The following is a 16,059-nucleotide window of genomic DNA, read 5'->3' on the forward strand; positions in this document are numbered from 1 at the left end:
TCATAATTAGAAAGAAATGTATGTTTTCTACAACATAACAGCAAAAACACACACAATAAAATAAATAAAAATAAAAACTGCATTGCCAATTCATTTCACTGCAACATATAGCCTAACCAGTTTATCAGAAAGGGAGTGCATTTATGTGCAGAAGGTTGAGACCAATATTATGTCTAGCCTTTTTGTTTGGGAAGCCTTATTTCAAGTTATTTTGATCTGCTAAACTAGACAAACTACCTTGCCACTTATTTATTACCAGCCAGAAAAAAGTGCACGACAGTCAATGTCACACATCCCTAACATTATTTATTTCACCATTGTAAATAAATACTAAATATATTATGTCCCACCACACAATATATGCTTTATCCAACGGTTTCAAATATTCAAAGAAAACTTGAAGTTTGGAGATTCAGATCTGCAATAAATAAATTACAAAAGTGACTTATATCTAATAAAGTGGGTTATTCTTGGATTTCACCACTTCTTGACAGTATTTCTCTAAAATCAGAGCCTTATTTGTTCATTATTAAGGTTCATGGGGTTCTTATTAGTCAAAGTTTCCAATGCTGGCAGCGGTTGCAGAAAAGCACATGAGTCGCTGTCATTCCGCGCAACATTTGCGTACGGGCGGATACTTGTTGCGAGCCATATCGGAGCTGTCAGATGTTGCGCACAGCCTTCAGTCTACTGTCAGACTACCCAGACTAATCCAGCAGACAAACAGCTCGGAAGATTAACCTATTTGAGCCTCGAGATTAGAGAAACTAGTTTTCGTCTTCAGACCCGGAAGCCTGCTTTTAATTACAAGATATTTTCTTTTTGTCACATGGCTTTGGAGAATTCAAAACAACAAAAAATGGCGACACTCACGTTGCACTGTGTGGTCTTGCTGCGTCATAAAAAATATTCATGTAAACACGAGGAGTTAAACGGGAAAATGTCAGGTAAGTGAGTCATATTGATGTTATATATTTAATGTGTACTGGATGTAATATATATTTTTTGATTTTATTGGAATTTTACAGCATGCAGTTTGTTTTTGGCCAGAAAGGGGTGTGTATGCTATGCTGGGCGTTAACGTTTGGCTGCACAACATTCAATACGAACATTGCACTTATATTTCACATTGACTCGCGTTATAATTAATCCTAGGTAAAGCAGGTATGCTTGTTTATATGATATGACATTAATAACGGTTTTGTTTGGATTTCGACAACTTTTGTTTATTGGTACAAAACAGCAACAAAGCGCTTAATTCAGTCCTCGCTCTTGTCGTCAAACAGTAGTTGTCTACCATAGCCTTTTGTCAGAATCACTGCCTGTTACCTTTACGGTTAGCAGTTTACAAGCCATTCCTCCGTTATTTACATTGAGGGTTTATGCAATATGGACGCGCTGTCTTCACAGGGTCTCTTGTTACAGGCAAACGGAGCATTCCTCCCTAGCAATATGTTTGTCCTCTGCCATATTTAGTTACTTGCATATGTTGCTTTGCCTTTTCTGACATGAAAATGTTTTGGCCAGGGCCCTGAGCAGCGGGGATAATGGAGTTGTTTACATGAAGTGCGGAGGGCGGACTGGCGAGGAGGAGGAGACGCTACCACGGCCAGAGACGCCACCGGACTGCACGAGAGGCTGCTCGTGCGAAGGGGGGCGGAGCCTGCGAGAGGAATCATAACAAGTCTGACGTCACTCGGCCTTGTGGTTGGTATGAATAATATACTGTAGTTTGTCTCGATCCAGTCTTAGCAGGAAAGAGGCTCAGAAAAAAAAGTATTCGTACCCCTAGTTATTGTATGAGATTAAACATTAACGAGCCCTCTGTGTACCAGTGGTAACAAAAAAAGAATGAAAATATGTTCACTTGGAAATAGTTTGCGAAATAATTTAACACGATAGTATGCTTAATACTGTAAAGCAATCTTTGTCCTCCAAATGTCCAAGTATTTTACATTTTGTTTCAATCACAGGTTCACAGCCAATAGGGCATAAGGTAGGCTACACATTGCATGTGTCTATTCATAACTGCCCAACCTTTGCAGTTAGAAGTTTCATCATATATAATGAACATCAGTCTGTTTTTGAAGTACCAAATGAATTGTTGTGCTAAAAGAACATTTACCACAATAGACGAAATACCTGTGTAAAATACAACCTCATGTATCAGGCCCGATTTAAGGGCAAAAAATAGCTTTCTCCATTCACTTGAATGACTCACTGATGAACCAATCTCTGTTCATAAATATAGGAATCCTGGATAATCAGGATCATATTATCCTGCATAAAGACTGTTTTTTAATGTTCCCATTATCAAACTATGGAGAGTAGTTGTTGTATGTTTTTACTCTACTTTGCAAAACATTTTTATAGTGGTATTATTATATCCCCAAACATGATATTGCATTGTTTTTATATTCTGTGCTGCTGATCACTGATGGGAAGGATATTAATAAAAACGTTTTTACACACAGAGAAGGATTGTTAGGTTAGATGTCCCTGTGACTCTGTAGATTAATCTGTTCTTATATTAGCTATTGTATGTTAACTGAACAGTATTTATATTGTAAGAATTAAATGATGAAGATACAACATGCGAGGAAACCAAGGACTGCTAGAATAGTCAGGCTTCCCTGGTTCAGTTATCACAGTGCTGATGCTGTCCCCATCGAAGGTACAGTACTGTGATAACTGAAGGATGGCTGCCAACTTGACACGAGTGCAGTTATTCAAACCGCGTGCAGCTAACCAGCCAGAGGACCAATGAAATGTGTGAGTATGTTAATAAAGAGACATATTTGTTTTCATTGTTAAGTATCCAAAAGTACTAAAGTGATTTATTCTAAAAATGTTTTTCCTTATTAAATCTGCAAGTAGACTGTTGCTTGCTTTCAAAAGTACTTTATTGTCTTATTTTAAGAAGCATTATACTCAAAATGTATATTATCTTCACTTTTTATGTAACTTTTGCTTAACTCAAATAAATAAATGTTTGTTTTCATTAAACCTGTATTTGTTTTATTCATCTCTGCTATTGAATATCCAGTGAATCCTAAGCAAACAGAAGGATATAGCCAAAGAACAGTCAACTATTGAGTGGATGTGGGCTCATTCTGATCAGTTTTAACATTACATTAGATTAGCATTACCAGCAAAGTTAACTTAGCATTAGTATATATACTGTATGAGCTTCCGTCTCTCGGAGCACTGGTCTGCAGGCTGAAGCAGAAGGTAGTCACAAAATGTTACTCTACATTGTTGTCAACAGAGGGAGCTAAAGATCTATTAGTCATGTGCTTTGTGGTCTAAATAACATGTCTGTAATTGTCATTTTTATGTCATCTGACAACTTCAAAAAGTTTGAGTGAATCCAGTCTAATAAAAAAAAACATAGCTTTTATTAATTGTTTCATTACTAAGTGAATATATTTCCCCCCTAAGAATAGTTGAACATGATCGAAACAACAATGTATGACATTTTTCCATCTCCATTTTGTTATAAGTCATTGTTGTTTAAGAGAATCTTATGTTCAATATGTGATATCAGTATAGAACAGATAAAAACACAATTTTTCTGTGATATGTGATGTCAACATGCTGAAATGAAACATGTTTTGAATAATAAGTGCACTGTTTGAGTCATGTCTGATAAACCACAGGTCACTGCACCTGTCCTTACAATGTTTTCTGTAACGGTATAGCTACTGTGGAAATCCCCTAAGAGTCATTACAAATGTATTGTTTTTCTCCCACTCTAACCTCAATCTGCTTAACTCGACTTGATGCGCATGTTTCTTTCTGACTCACCCTGTGCTATCTTGATCATTTGTGGCAATTCATCTTGTGTTAATAAAGCATTAAACGTCAAGTGAAGCTAACATTGCTTAAAAGAGGTATAACTATTTTCTAAGTGAGGTCAGGCATTCAAACCCACTACCTATCAGGGTAGTCAACAAAACCATTGAAAACACCAACTTTATTATGAGAATATCATCTTCTTTTAATGCAAGGGGATAACTGTATTGACTGGGATGCGGCATGGAAAGTCCCTACCTTAAAACGAACCACCCAGTCTTTTGTTAGAAAGAAACGTTTATATCCTTTGTTACTTTTGTAACAGTAGGAAGGTTGTTTCCTTTCCTCCACAAGGGTCACAGTCCATGCCTTTACCTGCCCATAAAATACACTTATAGACCTCACAGAAATGCTGTACTGATGTGGTTTTGTGCACAGGGGTCCACCAACAGTAATAAAGGATAGGGGTTGACACTGACCAACACTGCACACAACTTAAGAATTGGGTTATTAAACTATTGTAATATTTTTTCATTCAGTAAGTTTTCCCTGAAACTGTTCCGATCCTCCCTGAGGGTTTGCCCTGCAGAAAGGAAACTTCTGCTCCAAATGTTTGTATACTGCTTTTCAGAGTCATATATTACGGAACTAAATATTTAAATCATATGTGAATTGATAGACTTTGTCTCTGTGAGCGATCTTTAGTTTGCAGTTAATAGGGAAACTCCATTACTTTGTTATGGTGGGACTTAGCTGAGAGAGTGCTGGAAAGATTCAGTCACATATTTTCAAACACCTCCTTGACTTGTATGTCCGATGTTGTTGGTTTTCTCTTTGTTGAAAAAGCCCCTTTACATAAGAGACACAAATGTTACATGGCATGCAAAATAACGTCATGATGCATAACTTGGTATACCTAAACACATTTTGAATATTGGCAATGCTTCAGGTTCCAGTAAACAACCTCATCCAAAAGAGCGGTTATGCACATTTGCAAGAGATACTGTAGGGCCCATTAAAGGATTACTACATGTTGAAATGTTTTGGAAACACAATCACAAAGATGTTTTAGATTGCTCAAACAAAGCCTTGGAAGGAACCACTGATTTGCGTCCAACCTACAGAATGGCAAGTATGAGCAGTAACCCTCCCTGCAGAGGTCAGAATATGTGCACAACTGCCAAGTCCATGTGTCCAAAGTCCTTGGTGGAAGAAGTATTCAGATAGTAAAAGTAACAATATATATTCATTTAAGGCCTCACTTTAAAATCTCCAAAATATCAAAAGTACTCATTGGGCATGTTCGGTGTTGTCCTTACTTTAACCAGAGTTCAGTTTTTTAATCTTCAGATCCTATAAATTATGATCATAGCATGCTGTCTGTTTAGAACCATGTACAGTATATCTAAAAAAATCCACTTTTATGAGCTCCGGCTAATCCAAGAGGGTATTTGATTGTTTCAAATATAAGAAATGTGGTTTTCTTAATCCATAAAGGAACACACAATCCTTTGGTTTATCAGACAAGAAATCTCATTAAAATCTGAAGAAACGTGGATATAAATTGAAAGGAAGGGTAGATTGCAATTTAAGAAGTGTCTAAAGCTGGAAAACTAATTTTGAAAAGTGGAGTCAAAATAACAATATTTGCCTCTAAGATGTGGTGGAGTAGATGCATAAAGTTGCATGAAATTGTTCCCCTATAGTACTTCATATTTTTTACGTTCAATTATTTTGTCTTGTTCTTGTCCTTTTGAAAGATATTACATCAACTTCTCCAAAACTGTGTTTAACTTCTCAGCAGATTGAGATGCCTATGTGATGAAAATGCACATGCAAACATGAGGTGGAAGAAGTATTCAGATCCTTTATTTAAGTTAAAGAACCAATACCATCCCATGAAGATACTCCACAACAAGTAAAAGTCCTGCATTTAAAACCTGATTCAAGCAAACTCCTCATCAGCAAAGTGTACAACTTGGTGGGAACTTGTACTCAAAGTTTCAAAATAAAACTACTCATTCAGTGTTTGAATATCATACATTTGGCACTTAACATATTTAAGCTTGTGCTCATTTGAAATCCTTTATTACTATGTGATATTTTAACCTACAGTGATACAATATATTTTACAAGATCATCATATTTTTCTAGCATCCCTGTTCAGTGAGAACCAATCAAAATGTTTTGGAAAAACAGCTCTATTATGAGCTTTGTGACGATGCATATTTTCAGCTTTGCTACAAAGCATTTTTTGCCATTCCAGGAGGGTTTTGAAATAGTTTATTTAGCTTAATTTAAATAACCTTTTAATGAGCTCTTAATTCTGCAGATTATCACACACATTCCATATCAACAAATCTGGAAGTACATGGTTTTCACTGGACAGGAGGATAATGTAAAATAGTTATGTGAAAAGTAACTAGGGCACTAAAGACAAATGTAGTGGGGCTAAACCCAAAAATATAAAGTTGCATAACATGGAAATACTCAAGTTAAATCACCTTCAAGCAGGCCCGGCTCCAGGATGAAATGACTGAGGGGGCTGTTAAAAAATCAGAGGGGGCGATTTCTTTTCACAACAACGAAAAATACTGGCAATGTAATGAATTGACACACCAAGCTTTTTTCCTCCCTTCTGCTCTATAATCTCTTTGCTTCTTTATTTTATTCTGGATTTACCCCTCTCGTTCTGTTCTTTTCCTCTGATCTTTAATAATAGATAGTAGATAGTTGATAGATAGATGCCTGCACTTTGGTTAACAGACTAACATTGATTTCCTCAATTTATAAATGGACAGGCTCTGTAATTATACCATAACCTTTTCTCCTCTATCCCTTAACTCGTCTTCCTATACAGATTTACTTACTTACTATCCACTTTAGTCAGGTCAGGATTAAAGAAACATTAATCTGGTTGATTTTTTATTTTCAGGATTGAATGTTCAAATCAAGGCCTAAAACCTGGCATTTCATAAGAAAGTGACTAATATATAAACCAAATGTAATATTGGATCAAACACTACACCAAATGGACAGACACAGATTAAAAATAAAAATAAAGTCCCCTGGTTTGTCTCTAGAGTCTAACTGCCATGAGAAAAATCAAATCAGTGTTCCAAAATCCCTCACTAGATGTCGCTCATTGTACCAATACGGTTGATATAATAGATAACATATTATTATTCTAGTAAAAGGGCCCGCTTTGGGGCAGTATGATCCATACAGGCAGCCCTAAATAATAAGAAGTAACCATTATGTGTGGTGCTATCTGTAGTTGTCTGTTTTATCTTTTGTTGATGTCATATTGTTTTCACCAGGGCCGGCCCTTGGCATATGCAGTATAGGCGAATGCTAAGTGCGCATCAACACATCGGGGGCGCCGAAAATTGGGGAGAAAAATTACATAATGTATTTTTTAGCTTCCTGGATTATAAAAGACAAAGACTCATTCTGAAAACTGCACTGGAACAACATAACATCAAGGACATGGATTTCAAGTGAATATACGAAAGTAAATCAAGAAATGAAGTAAACAAGCTGATCTTCAAGTTCCTCAAAAACAGTGGTCTGAGGCAAGGATTTAATATAAACATTTAATAAATCAATATAGGCCTATATGCGATATAATCTCCAAGTGGAAGCGATTCGCCATTAAAGACAAAAGAAGAAGAAGAAGAAGTAGTAGAAGAAGAAATACGCTAACGCTACAAACAGGCACAACACTGTTACTCTGTTTTTAGGGACATGTAACATTTGATTTCACCTTGCTCTATTTTTTTAACGCACGTTCAAAAACGGGAACATTTTCGGGAGTTTCAACCGGGTACCAGCCACCGAAAACGGGGACTCTGCCTGGAAAACGGGGACGTTTTGGTCACTCATCCGACTGTGTTTACAGCTAAGCAATCACGCTAACATTAAGACTACAAGCTCACTTGGGGTTGAGGCTTTTTTACACGTTGCTTGACTGCCTGCCCACATATCTGATCTAAACATAGTAACGTGTGTTGGGGGGAAATAATGATTTCAAGTTATTTAATAATTGTGACATTTATTGTACTTTTTGATGGATGAATGATGCTCAAAGTGAGGGGCCCGCCAGGCCCGCCTTCAAGTACAGTACTTGCATACATGTATTCAGTTACATAACTTACATTCTACAAGCTCATATAGATGTTTGAATTTTCATTTCTTTTTCTTAGTTCTATAAAGATTGCTGGACTAAAGATTTAGTGTGAACTATAACTCAAAAACTTGTTCTTTAAATGTGTTTTATTGTTTCCATATGAAAGGGTTTACAAGTTAAAACCATAGGTTCAGCATAGATAGACTGTATAGTAGATGAACAGTGATCAAAATACACACGCCAGCCTGAATCCAGTAAAGGGTTAATGTCGTCATCTTGAGTGACGGGCTGAACAGCCAATCAGCAGCCGAATTCTACAGAAGGCCATTATGTTGTTTTCGGGAATGGGCCGTTACTTGTCAGGAAGGGTTAGCAAGAACAGAGGTTGCTTTTTCTCGTCTCAAGCTACCGGCCATCAACACATTCAGTGGATTAAAGTAGACATTTATTTCCCTTTGGATACTGAATATTATTATTGGGAAGTTTCGGAATAAAGAAGCCGAGGCACGATACTTATAAATCCATCTAGAGAAGAGCTACAACTTGGTGGGAGCGTCTAATGTACAGAACGAAACGGAAGTAACTTGCCAGCTGTCTGGCCAAGCTCCGAGGTGAGTAAATAACCTTTTACTAAATGTTCCCATCGAGAAAGGCATCTGTGTTCTGGATAGTTTTACTCATTGGCTCGTTTTTTATCTTTACCCGCTGTTGTCAAGTGGGGAAAACATCTAGCTTTTGTTTGCTTTGCCCATTTAAGACTCATAACTTGCTAGCAAGCTAATGTTAGCCAACGATCGTCAGCTTGCCATGAAAGCCATGGCACTCCATCCATATCCACTGTGTGATGCCGTTTTATTGCGATGTAATGTAATTGGCTGCTTTATTTGGAACATACAGTGAGTTACAGGAAGAAAGTACAATATGATGCAATGTAATACTCAAACGCCATCAGAAACGTGGGCATAGTGAATGAATACATTTGACACTATCTTAACACGAGATTAAAGTACAGTCGAATACTAAAACACCATCAGAAGAGTTTCAAGGCTTTTCCTGCTATCAATGTGATTTGATATTGCCCACTCGTGGAGAAAGCGAAATGTCTTAATAAATGGGCCAGCCGTCTATAGTCTTTTATTGTGCTGCTTATCGAGTGTGAAAGAAAAACTGAAAGCTATTGTTCGTCCTTATGCCTTGGATCAGGGGAAACATTTGGAGTTAGGTAAAATGCTGAAATTGTATTCTGTGAACTGGAATATACCCAGTGACATTACAAGAAGAAGCTCATGATCATATGTGTCACTAAATAAAACAGCACATATTTTGATAAGAAATTCATTATTTTAGTACTTTCTAAAGCGAAGGGCAATATTCACTTGTTTGATCTTCAACAATGTGAACATTTCCTGGTTTTCTTTCTTTGTGATACACTGAATATCTAATGTTACTACTACTCTAGTCACGTTCGTATGGTTTTGGATCTTATCCACAAATTATTGATACTTCAGATCAGAAAGAGCAATTGATAATACAAATGTGTAATCCAAATATTGTACTATATCAGACACAATCCTGTCAACAAAGGATACACATAAGGATACACATACACATTAACACATTGTGGTTGTCAGACGTAGGTGCCTCTTCTTGGTACACACACACACACACACACACACACACACACACACACACACACACACACACACACACACACACACACACACACACACACACACACACACACACACACACATTGCCATTGTGTTCCCTGTTTTTTTTTTTAACCCTGTTAATGGAAAAGGATACTCGTTGTTTTCATGGTCACTGTTTGTTTATAGCTCTTCACCTTAGCTGTCACTTTTTGTAAAATAAATTAAGCCTCAACAATAACTCAATAAACACCTACTGTAACTGTAAGTAACCTATGATACGCTGCATTCGGCCAGTGTTTCCTGTTGAAACTATTTAAGTCACAATTGTCCCTTAGGAAATGTTTGACTGTAAAAGGAAGTTTTTTAACAAAAAGAGAAGGTTGTCATGGAGAGAGGGGGGTTCATTTTCGTTTCACTTTCTTTTTCTTTAGCTACTTTGTCCTTGTGATGGGCTTTAATTCTCAACTGTTCAGATGGGCAATGCACCTCAGACTTAAATAGGCAAGGGAAACTGTAAACTGATGCAAAATGAAATGATGCAGAAGAGTTTGATTGTTGGGGTTGTATTTATTTACAAGCACCCAACAAACATATAGTACATGTTATTCACAGTATATCATAATTTATTGCAACACATAGTTTAGCATTAGCACCAGATAATGCATTAATACAAGTTCTGGTCCATTGAAACTATCAACACCTGTATAACATGTCTAGGCTGAAGAACAACGGTTTTTAGTTTTTATAGTCATCACACATTTATACCACTTGCCAACATAACATTACTGAGTATTTCAATAAAATTGTTTTTTAAAGTGATAATGGAAGAATTTATATGGTTTCAGCTTCATAATGCAAATGTTTTGCTACTTCTTTACAATTGAATGACTACAAATAATTGATTTATCTACAAAAATAAATGTCTGATTAATCTGCAATAAAGTTATTGTTGCGGTATTTGGTGCATTCTGTTCTTGCTTTGGAAAATGAAGAGGCATATGGAGGTAGTATTTGGCAAGCTTTTTATCGTGTCTTGATGGCTTTCGTTTTATACCATGCCCACATTTGTAAGAAATATGTTTGAAATGTTGAATGTTGAATGAGTTTGAACTGTTGTGACATTCAACAGTTGAATTCAGATCGTAACAGAGAGACAAGGGAGGGAAATGGCCTCACTGTGTGATCGACACTCGCTGTATACAGGCAGACGGATGACTCATTAAAAATGGCTTCGCAAGAAATTAAAGTGTAATACATGAGAATGAAGAAAAAGGATGACTGTAAGAACATTGACCACTTCCCAAGCTGACTACTTTGCTCCTCCGTGGTTATGTTTGGGGATTGGCACATAAGCCAAATCTCACCATTGAGGTAAAAAAAAAAAGAAATAGCTTTCATTTGGATTTGCTTTATAACTAATAGGGTGTTAACAGGATCTGCGATAAGCAATACATGATAGTAATAGGACAGAACAAACAAGCAGTCTGTCACCCTCTGTGTTTTATACCTCTCTTTCCCATCTTCTCCTCTTGTTATGCTTGTTTGTATATGCTTGTGAGTGTGTGTGACATTGAGTCTGAATAGATGCCTGTGTAATGATAAGTGATATTTGTGTCTGGTTATGCTGGCATCTTAGCTGTGCGAGTGCTATCAACACAAGGGCTGCTGCTGTTTTCATGCTGCTTTTGCTATGCAGCTGGTGTAGACTGACTATTAGACCCATCCCATAGTGAGGCCCAGACTCCTCGCAGTCACTACGCAGCAACAATCTGTCCTCCATGTTGATGTCATCCTCCCAGTAGACAGGCTGACGTAATTATACTTTGTTGACACATCTGTGTGCTGTCTGCGTCAGTGTTGGGGCACTGCGCTGTATTAATATAAGTTATCAGGTTAGTGAACATTGGACCCTATTCTGGTGTTTGCTCAGCTCAGAATCAATATTTCTGTCTTACTGTAACACAGACACACACACGCACATTGGTTGTAACACACTAGATTGTCTATTTTAAAAGCCACCCATTTCCTCTAAAATGTGGGTTATTTAAAAATGTGGGTTAAGTATTCATATTAGTTCACCTTAGAAGCAATTACTTGTATAACAGGGTTACAATTCCACAGATCATCGACTTACAGTAACTTGTGTGTAAGAGAAATATATATTTAGTTGTTTCCCTTTTGGGTATGTTGTCATTTCTCTCATCTTTCTTGAGTTGCCAAACTTACTTTGAATGTACAACCTAATCTAACATTCTCTCTCCCTCTCGTCCAGTGTCTGAATGCCAACTCTGTGGGTGATGGAGTTGAGCAGGCAACTCTGTGGGAAGATGAGGAGATCCAGTAAGAGGGTCCAACTGTCCTCTTCTCCTTCTTCCATTCGGGGCTTGGAAATCCACTTTTACACAGAGGAGGTGCAACCGATAGAGTACTTCAAAGGCTGCTTCACCGCATTGGAGCTCTGTGTGGAGGCTGCAAAGAAATGCTGTGAGTGACTGAACTGTTAGCTAGCTGGCAAAATCAAGACGTGCCTCCTCTCCTTATTTATTCAGTTTATTGCCTGTAATGAACAATCTAATGTAAATGTTAACTGTGATTATAGTATCTGACACATCGGTTGGAAATTACCCTTATCACCATTTTTTATATATTAGATTCCCACCTTTTAAATTACATTGTATAAAGCTTAAAAATAATGTTAATCTTTATTAGACATGTACTGTACTCAATAACAATCTCACAGAGTAGAACTTATCTTCTGTGTGAGAACATGTGTCACTGCCTTACCTCGAAGTGCTGCCATTCTGTTGTTAAAATCTGCAATAAATTGCAACCACAGTTTTGAAGCTATGCATCAAATATTGTACTATGAACTATACTAAGTGCCACTCTTGGGGAAATAGCATTTTCCCATCTTTACGCAGCAAATAGTAGCTGACTGGTTAGCAGACTGTTGTTGGCTTATGTAAGATTATTGACATGCTTCTTGTAAATGATCTCTCACTTATCTTATAAGTAGATTGTTGGCTGTTGCTCTTAAATCCTCTCTTTGGACAGAAGGCTGTAAAATAACCCCAAAACCCAATACAATAATTGGTCTGAATATTGATCTTTTTTCCTTTGTTCTCTTTTCCTTCTCAGCAATCTCTCCCTTGTGCCATAACCTATATGCCCTTTACGATGAGACAACTTGCACATGGTACCCCCCCACCTTTGAGTTCACCATCACAGATGAAACCAGTGTCAAGTTGCACTATCGCATGAGGTAAGAAGACGACACTGGAGTTTTCAATCTTCCATTTAACTTCATTAAGTGGCGTCTGTCGCTCAGTGGGTAGTGTGCTGGACTTCGAATCAGGGGGTAGCAAGTTCGAGTCCCACTGCAGTCAGCATGTCGTTGTGTCCCTGGGCAAGACACTTCACCCCAAATTGCTCCTGTGGGGATTGTCCTCAGTACTGAATGTATGTAAGTCGCTTTGGATTAAAGCGTCTAACAAATGACATGTAATGTAATTAAGTCATTTCTTAAATTGAATCTTTTTTTACCTCACATTTTGTGTAACGTTTGAGATGGTGGAAATATGAAATTGATAAACATGACACCCATCACCCAGCCTGCGACATTAGTAAAGGGTATCTGTGCTTTGCCAGATGAGCCACAGGCAAAAGCAGGTACTTTGGAGTGCTCAGTCCTGACTTTGTAAACTGGCTCCTGGTATGTGGAATGTTTCGTTCTTGTGGGATGAGCAGTAGGTAAAGCGAAACCAAACTAACAGCGTGCCATAGCCTGCAGGCCAACACATATTACTTGCTATGTGAGTTTTATAAATGGATTTATGTTAGGGCTGCTCAATTAATCGTATTTTAATCGCAATTACATTCATGGCTTGCAACGATTACAAAAACAACGTAATCAAAATAAAACGATTATTTTTTTATTATTATTATTACTTTTTTTCTTTTTCTTTTTCAAATACATTTTTTTTTTCAAATTGGATTTTCAGTTTAATTATACTTAAAGTTCAGGGTAATTTTCTCCAATAAATTGATATTTTCGAAGTAAATGAATAATCGTTTTTAATAATCGTGATATCAATTATTGACCCAAATAATCGAGATTATGATTTTTGCCATAATCAAGCAGCCCTAATCTATGTTTCACCATAAGTGATGAGGGAGCAGGCCATCTACATTCCAACCGTTCTCATTATTACAGGAGATCTGGGTACTGAGCAGAAGTGAGATTCAGGTGGCTGACATGTGTTTGCTTGAAGTGCAGTTCCTCCATGTTGAAAGGATACCATTTGGATTAGGATAACTCTTGTAGCTGTCCCTTTGGGCCTTTTTAGAGGCTGTGTCCAAATTGGAGGAGACTGGGACTAAATGTGAATACATAACAGGTATTACATAATATCCTACTCAATGACCCAAAAAGACATGGGAAGTTAGGAAAGTTTGTTTCCCATCATTAAATTATCATTAAATAATGAAATATTGTGAGGCTTGTATACGTTGAATCTAGAAAGTGACGTGTCTAGCTCTGAGGATACATACATGTGTCTTTAGTAGAGTAAATTAAACCTAAATATTGTCAACATTTTTGGTTTTTATTTTATCTATAGGGCTCCTTTAGTTGTATGCAACTGGGTCCTTTGCAAATTCACATTCTCTCAGCAGTGTTTTAGCGCCGGCCATAATGATCATAAGATCATATTGGCAATGTTATATTTGAGACTCACTGGGATCATTTGAAGAGAGCAAAGACCCCCTTTAGAGAATTGATTTGACATGTCAGGCCAAATTTCATGCAAAGAGGAGAAAAACATTACTGTGGTGTTAACTGCACTTCCTCTTAAACTTTGCTCTGCTTTGACAGTAGCTAGTGAAGGCAGAGAATAGCGCGAGTGCATAGAGCCTAACTGTGGTGTGTACTACTATGTGTATTTGTGCTGAATGCTGTAGCCTGCCCTGCGTTCTGCTGTAACCCTCTGCATAACAAGGAGATCACTGTGGTCGAGTCTGGATACACAAACAACTTTAGCATAAACAAATGTTTAACACAAACACAGGGATTAGGTGTCACCAGTCGACAGGAACGTGAGGCTGAACTTAAGACACAGTGGGGCTTTTAGAAAATACAGCAGCAGGAACATTGTTACTATGTTAAGCCCTGGACTGTTGCTCTAGCCAGAAAAATGCCTGTATGTGTTGCTGTATTTTGAACTGCATCTATTTCAGTTTTTTAAATATATATTATTTTTCAAATGTTGTCTTAATGGGGTTTTGCCCTACACTGTCTCTGCTGTTGGGGCTTGAAAGGGTATTTACAGATGTGTGGCCGAAGAGACAGAGAGGATGGTTAGCCGGAAAAGCACAGGCTAATGAAAAGAAAAGCTTTATTATAAAAAACAAAAACAGGCAAGCAGGTCAAAACCTAAAAGGGAAGAAATATGCCCAGTGATTGAATTCTGACATTTGTGTTGAGGTGAGGTGAGGTGAGTTATCTTCACTGCTTCAGAATGTTATGGGCTTTTTGTTTAGTGCATACCAATAGTCAACTCTACCTGTATACATAGATGATCTGGAAATGGAAATAATATTTAAAAGTTCCACTACTTTCAACAAATGCCAAAATCCCATCTATGGAAATGCAATAGATTATTATTATTATCTATGGAATCAAACATACGTCATCTCCTCCAGAAATATTTCAAAAGAAAACTTTGTAAAGAGTTTGTGGATGTGTAAGGTCTAAAGTAGTTCACCCAAAAATACAAGAGGTTTTTTAATATTTCAATAAACATAAGCCTCCTTTAATAACCTAATCCGTGACAGCCTGCTATAATCTAATTTGCCCCGGCCACAGTATCATAATCTTCGTAAATATTTGTACACTTTTGTCACATTTAATCCTCTGTCTGCAGGGTTTGTCATGTGCACAGTATAAATCAAGTTTCCCTGTAGAAAAATAAATCTTAATTTGGCTTCCACTTTAATGCCGGAAACAAGTATATAAATAAATAAATACCAGAACATGAAACAATATACAGAAGAGGTTTAGAGTGCATACTGTATATGCACATTTGTGTGTGAGGTGGGTTAAGGTGGGGACAGGGGGGGGGGGATTGCATTGATATATCCTGTATTTTCATTGGCCCCTATATTGTTTAGACAACACACATTATTAACAAGAAATGTTTTTTCAGAGCAGGGCATATTTATAAATCTAACCTTTATACAGTTGCAAGAAAAAGTATGTGAACCCTTTGGAATTACCTGGATTTCTACATAAGTTGGTCATAAAATGTGTTCTGATCTGCACGTTTGAAGTTTGCAAAAGAGCACCTGGATGTTCCACAGCACGACTGGCAAAATATTCTGTGGACAGATGAAACCAAAGTTGAGTTGTTTGGAAGGAACACACAACGCTATGTGTGGAGAAAAAAAGGCACAGCACACCAACATCAAAACCTCATCCCAACTGTG

At 37.3% G+C, this 16,059-nt stretch overlaps 1 protein-coding gene across 1 annotated transcript; it reads left to right on the forward strand.

Moving 5' to 3' along the window:
- Positions 1-8,285: 8,285 nt before the first annotated feature.
- On the forward strand, positions 8,286-12,930 carry LOC104944344 (tyrosine-protein kinase JAK1-like). The gene is made up of 3 exons (XM_010769870.1): positions 8,286-8,535; positions 11,849-12,060; positions 12,715-12,930. The coding sequence occupies exons 2-3, from the start codon at positions 11,856-11,858 to the stop codon at positions 12,840-12,842; spliced, it is 333 nt and encodes a 110-aa protein (XP_010768172.1). The 5' UTR covers positions 8,286-8,535; positions 11,849-11,855; the 3' UTR covers positions 12,843-12,930.
- Positions 12,931-16,059: the final 3,129 nt, after the last annotated feature.

The sequence above is a fragment of the Notothenia coriiceps genome, unplaced genomic scaffold (assembly GCF_000735185.1).
Source record: "Notothenia coriiceps isolate Sejong01 unplaced genomic scaffold, NC01 NC01_scaffold00000339, whole genome shotgun sequence".
Lineage (NCBI taxonomy): Eukaryota > Metazoa > Chordata > Actinopteri > Perciformes > Nototheniidae > Notothenia > Notothenia coriiceps.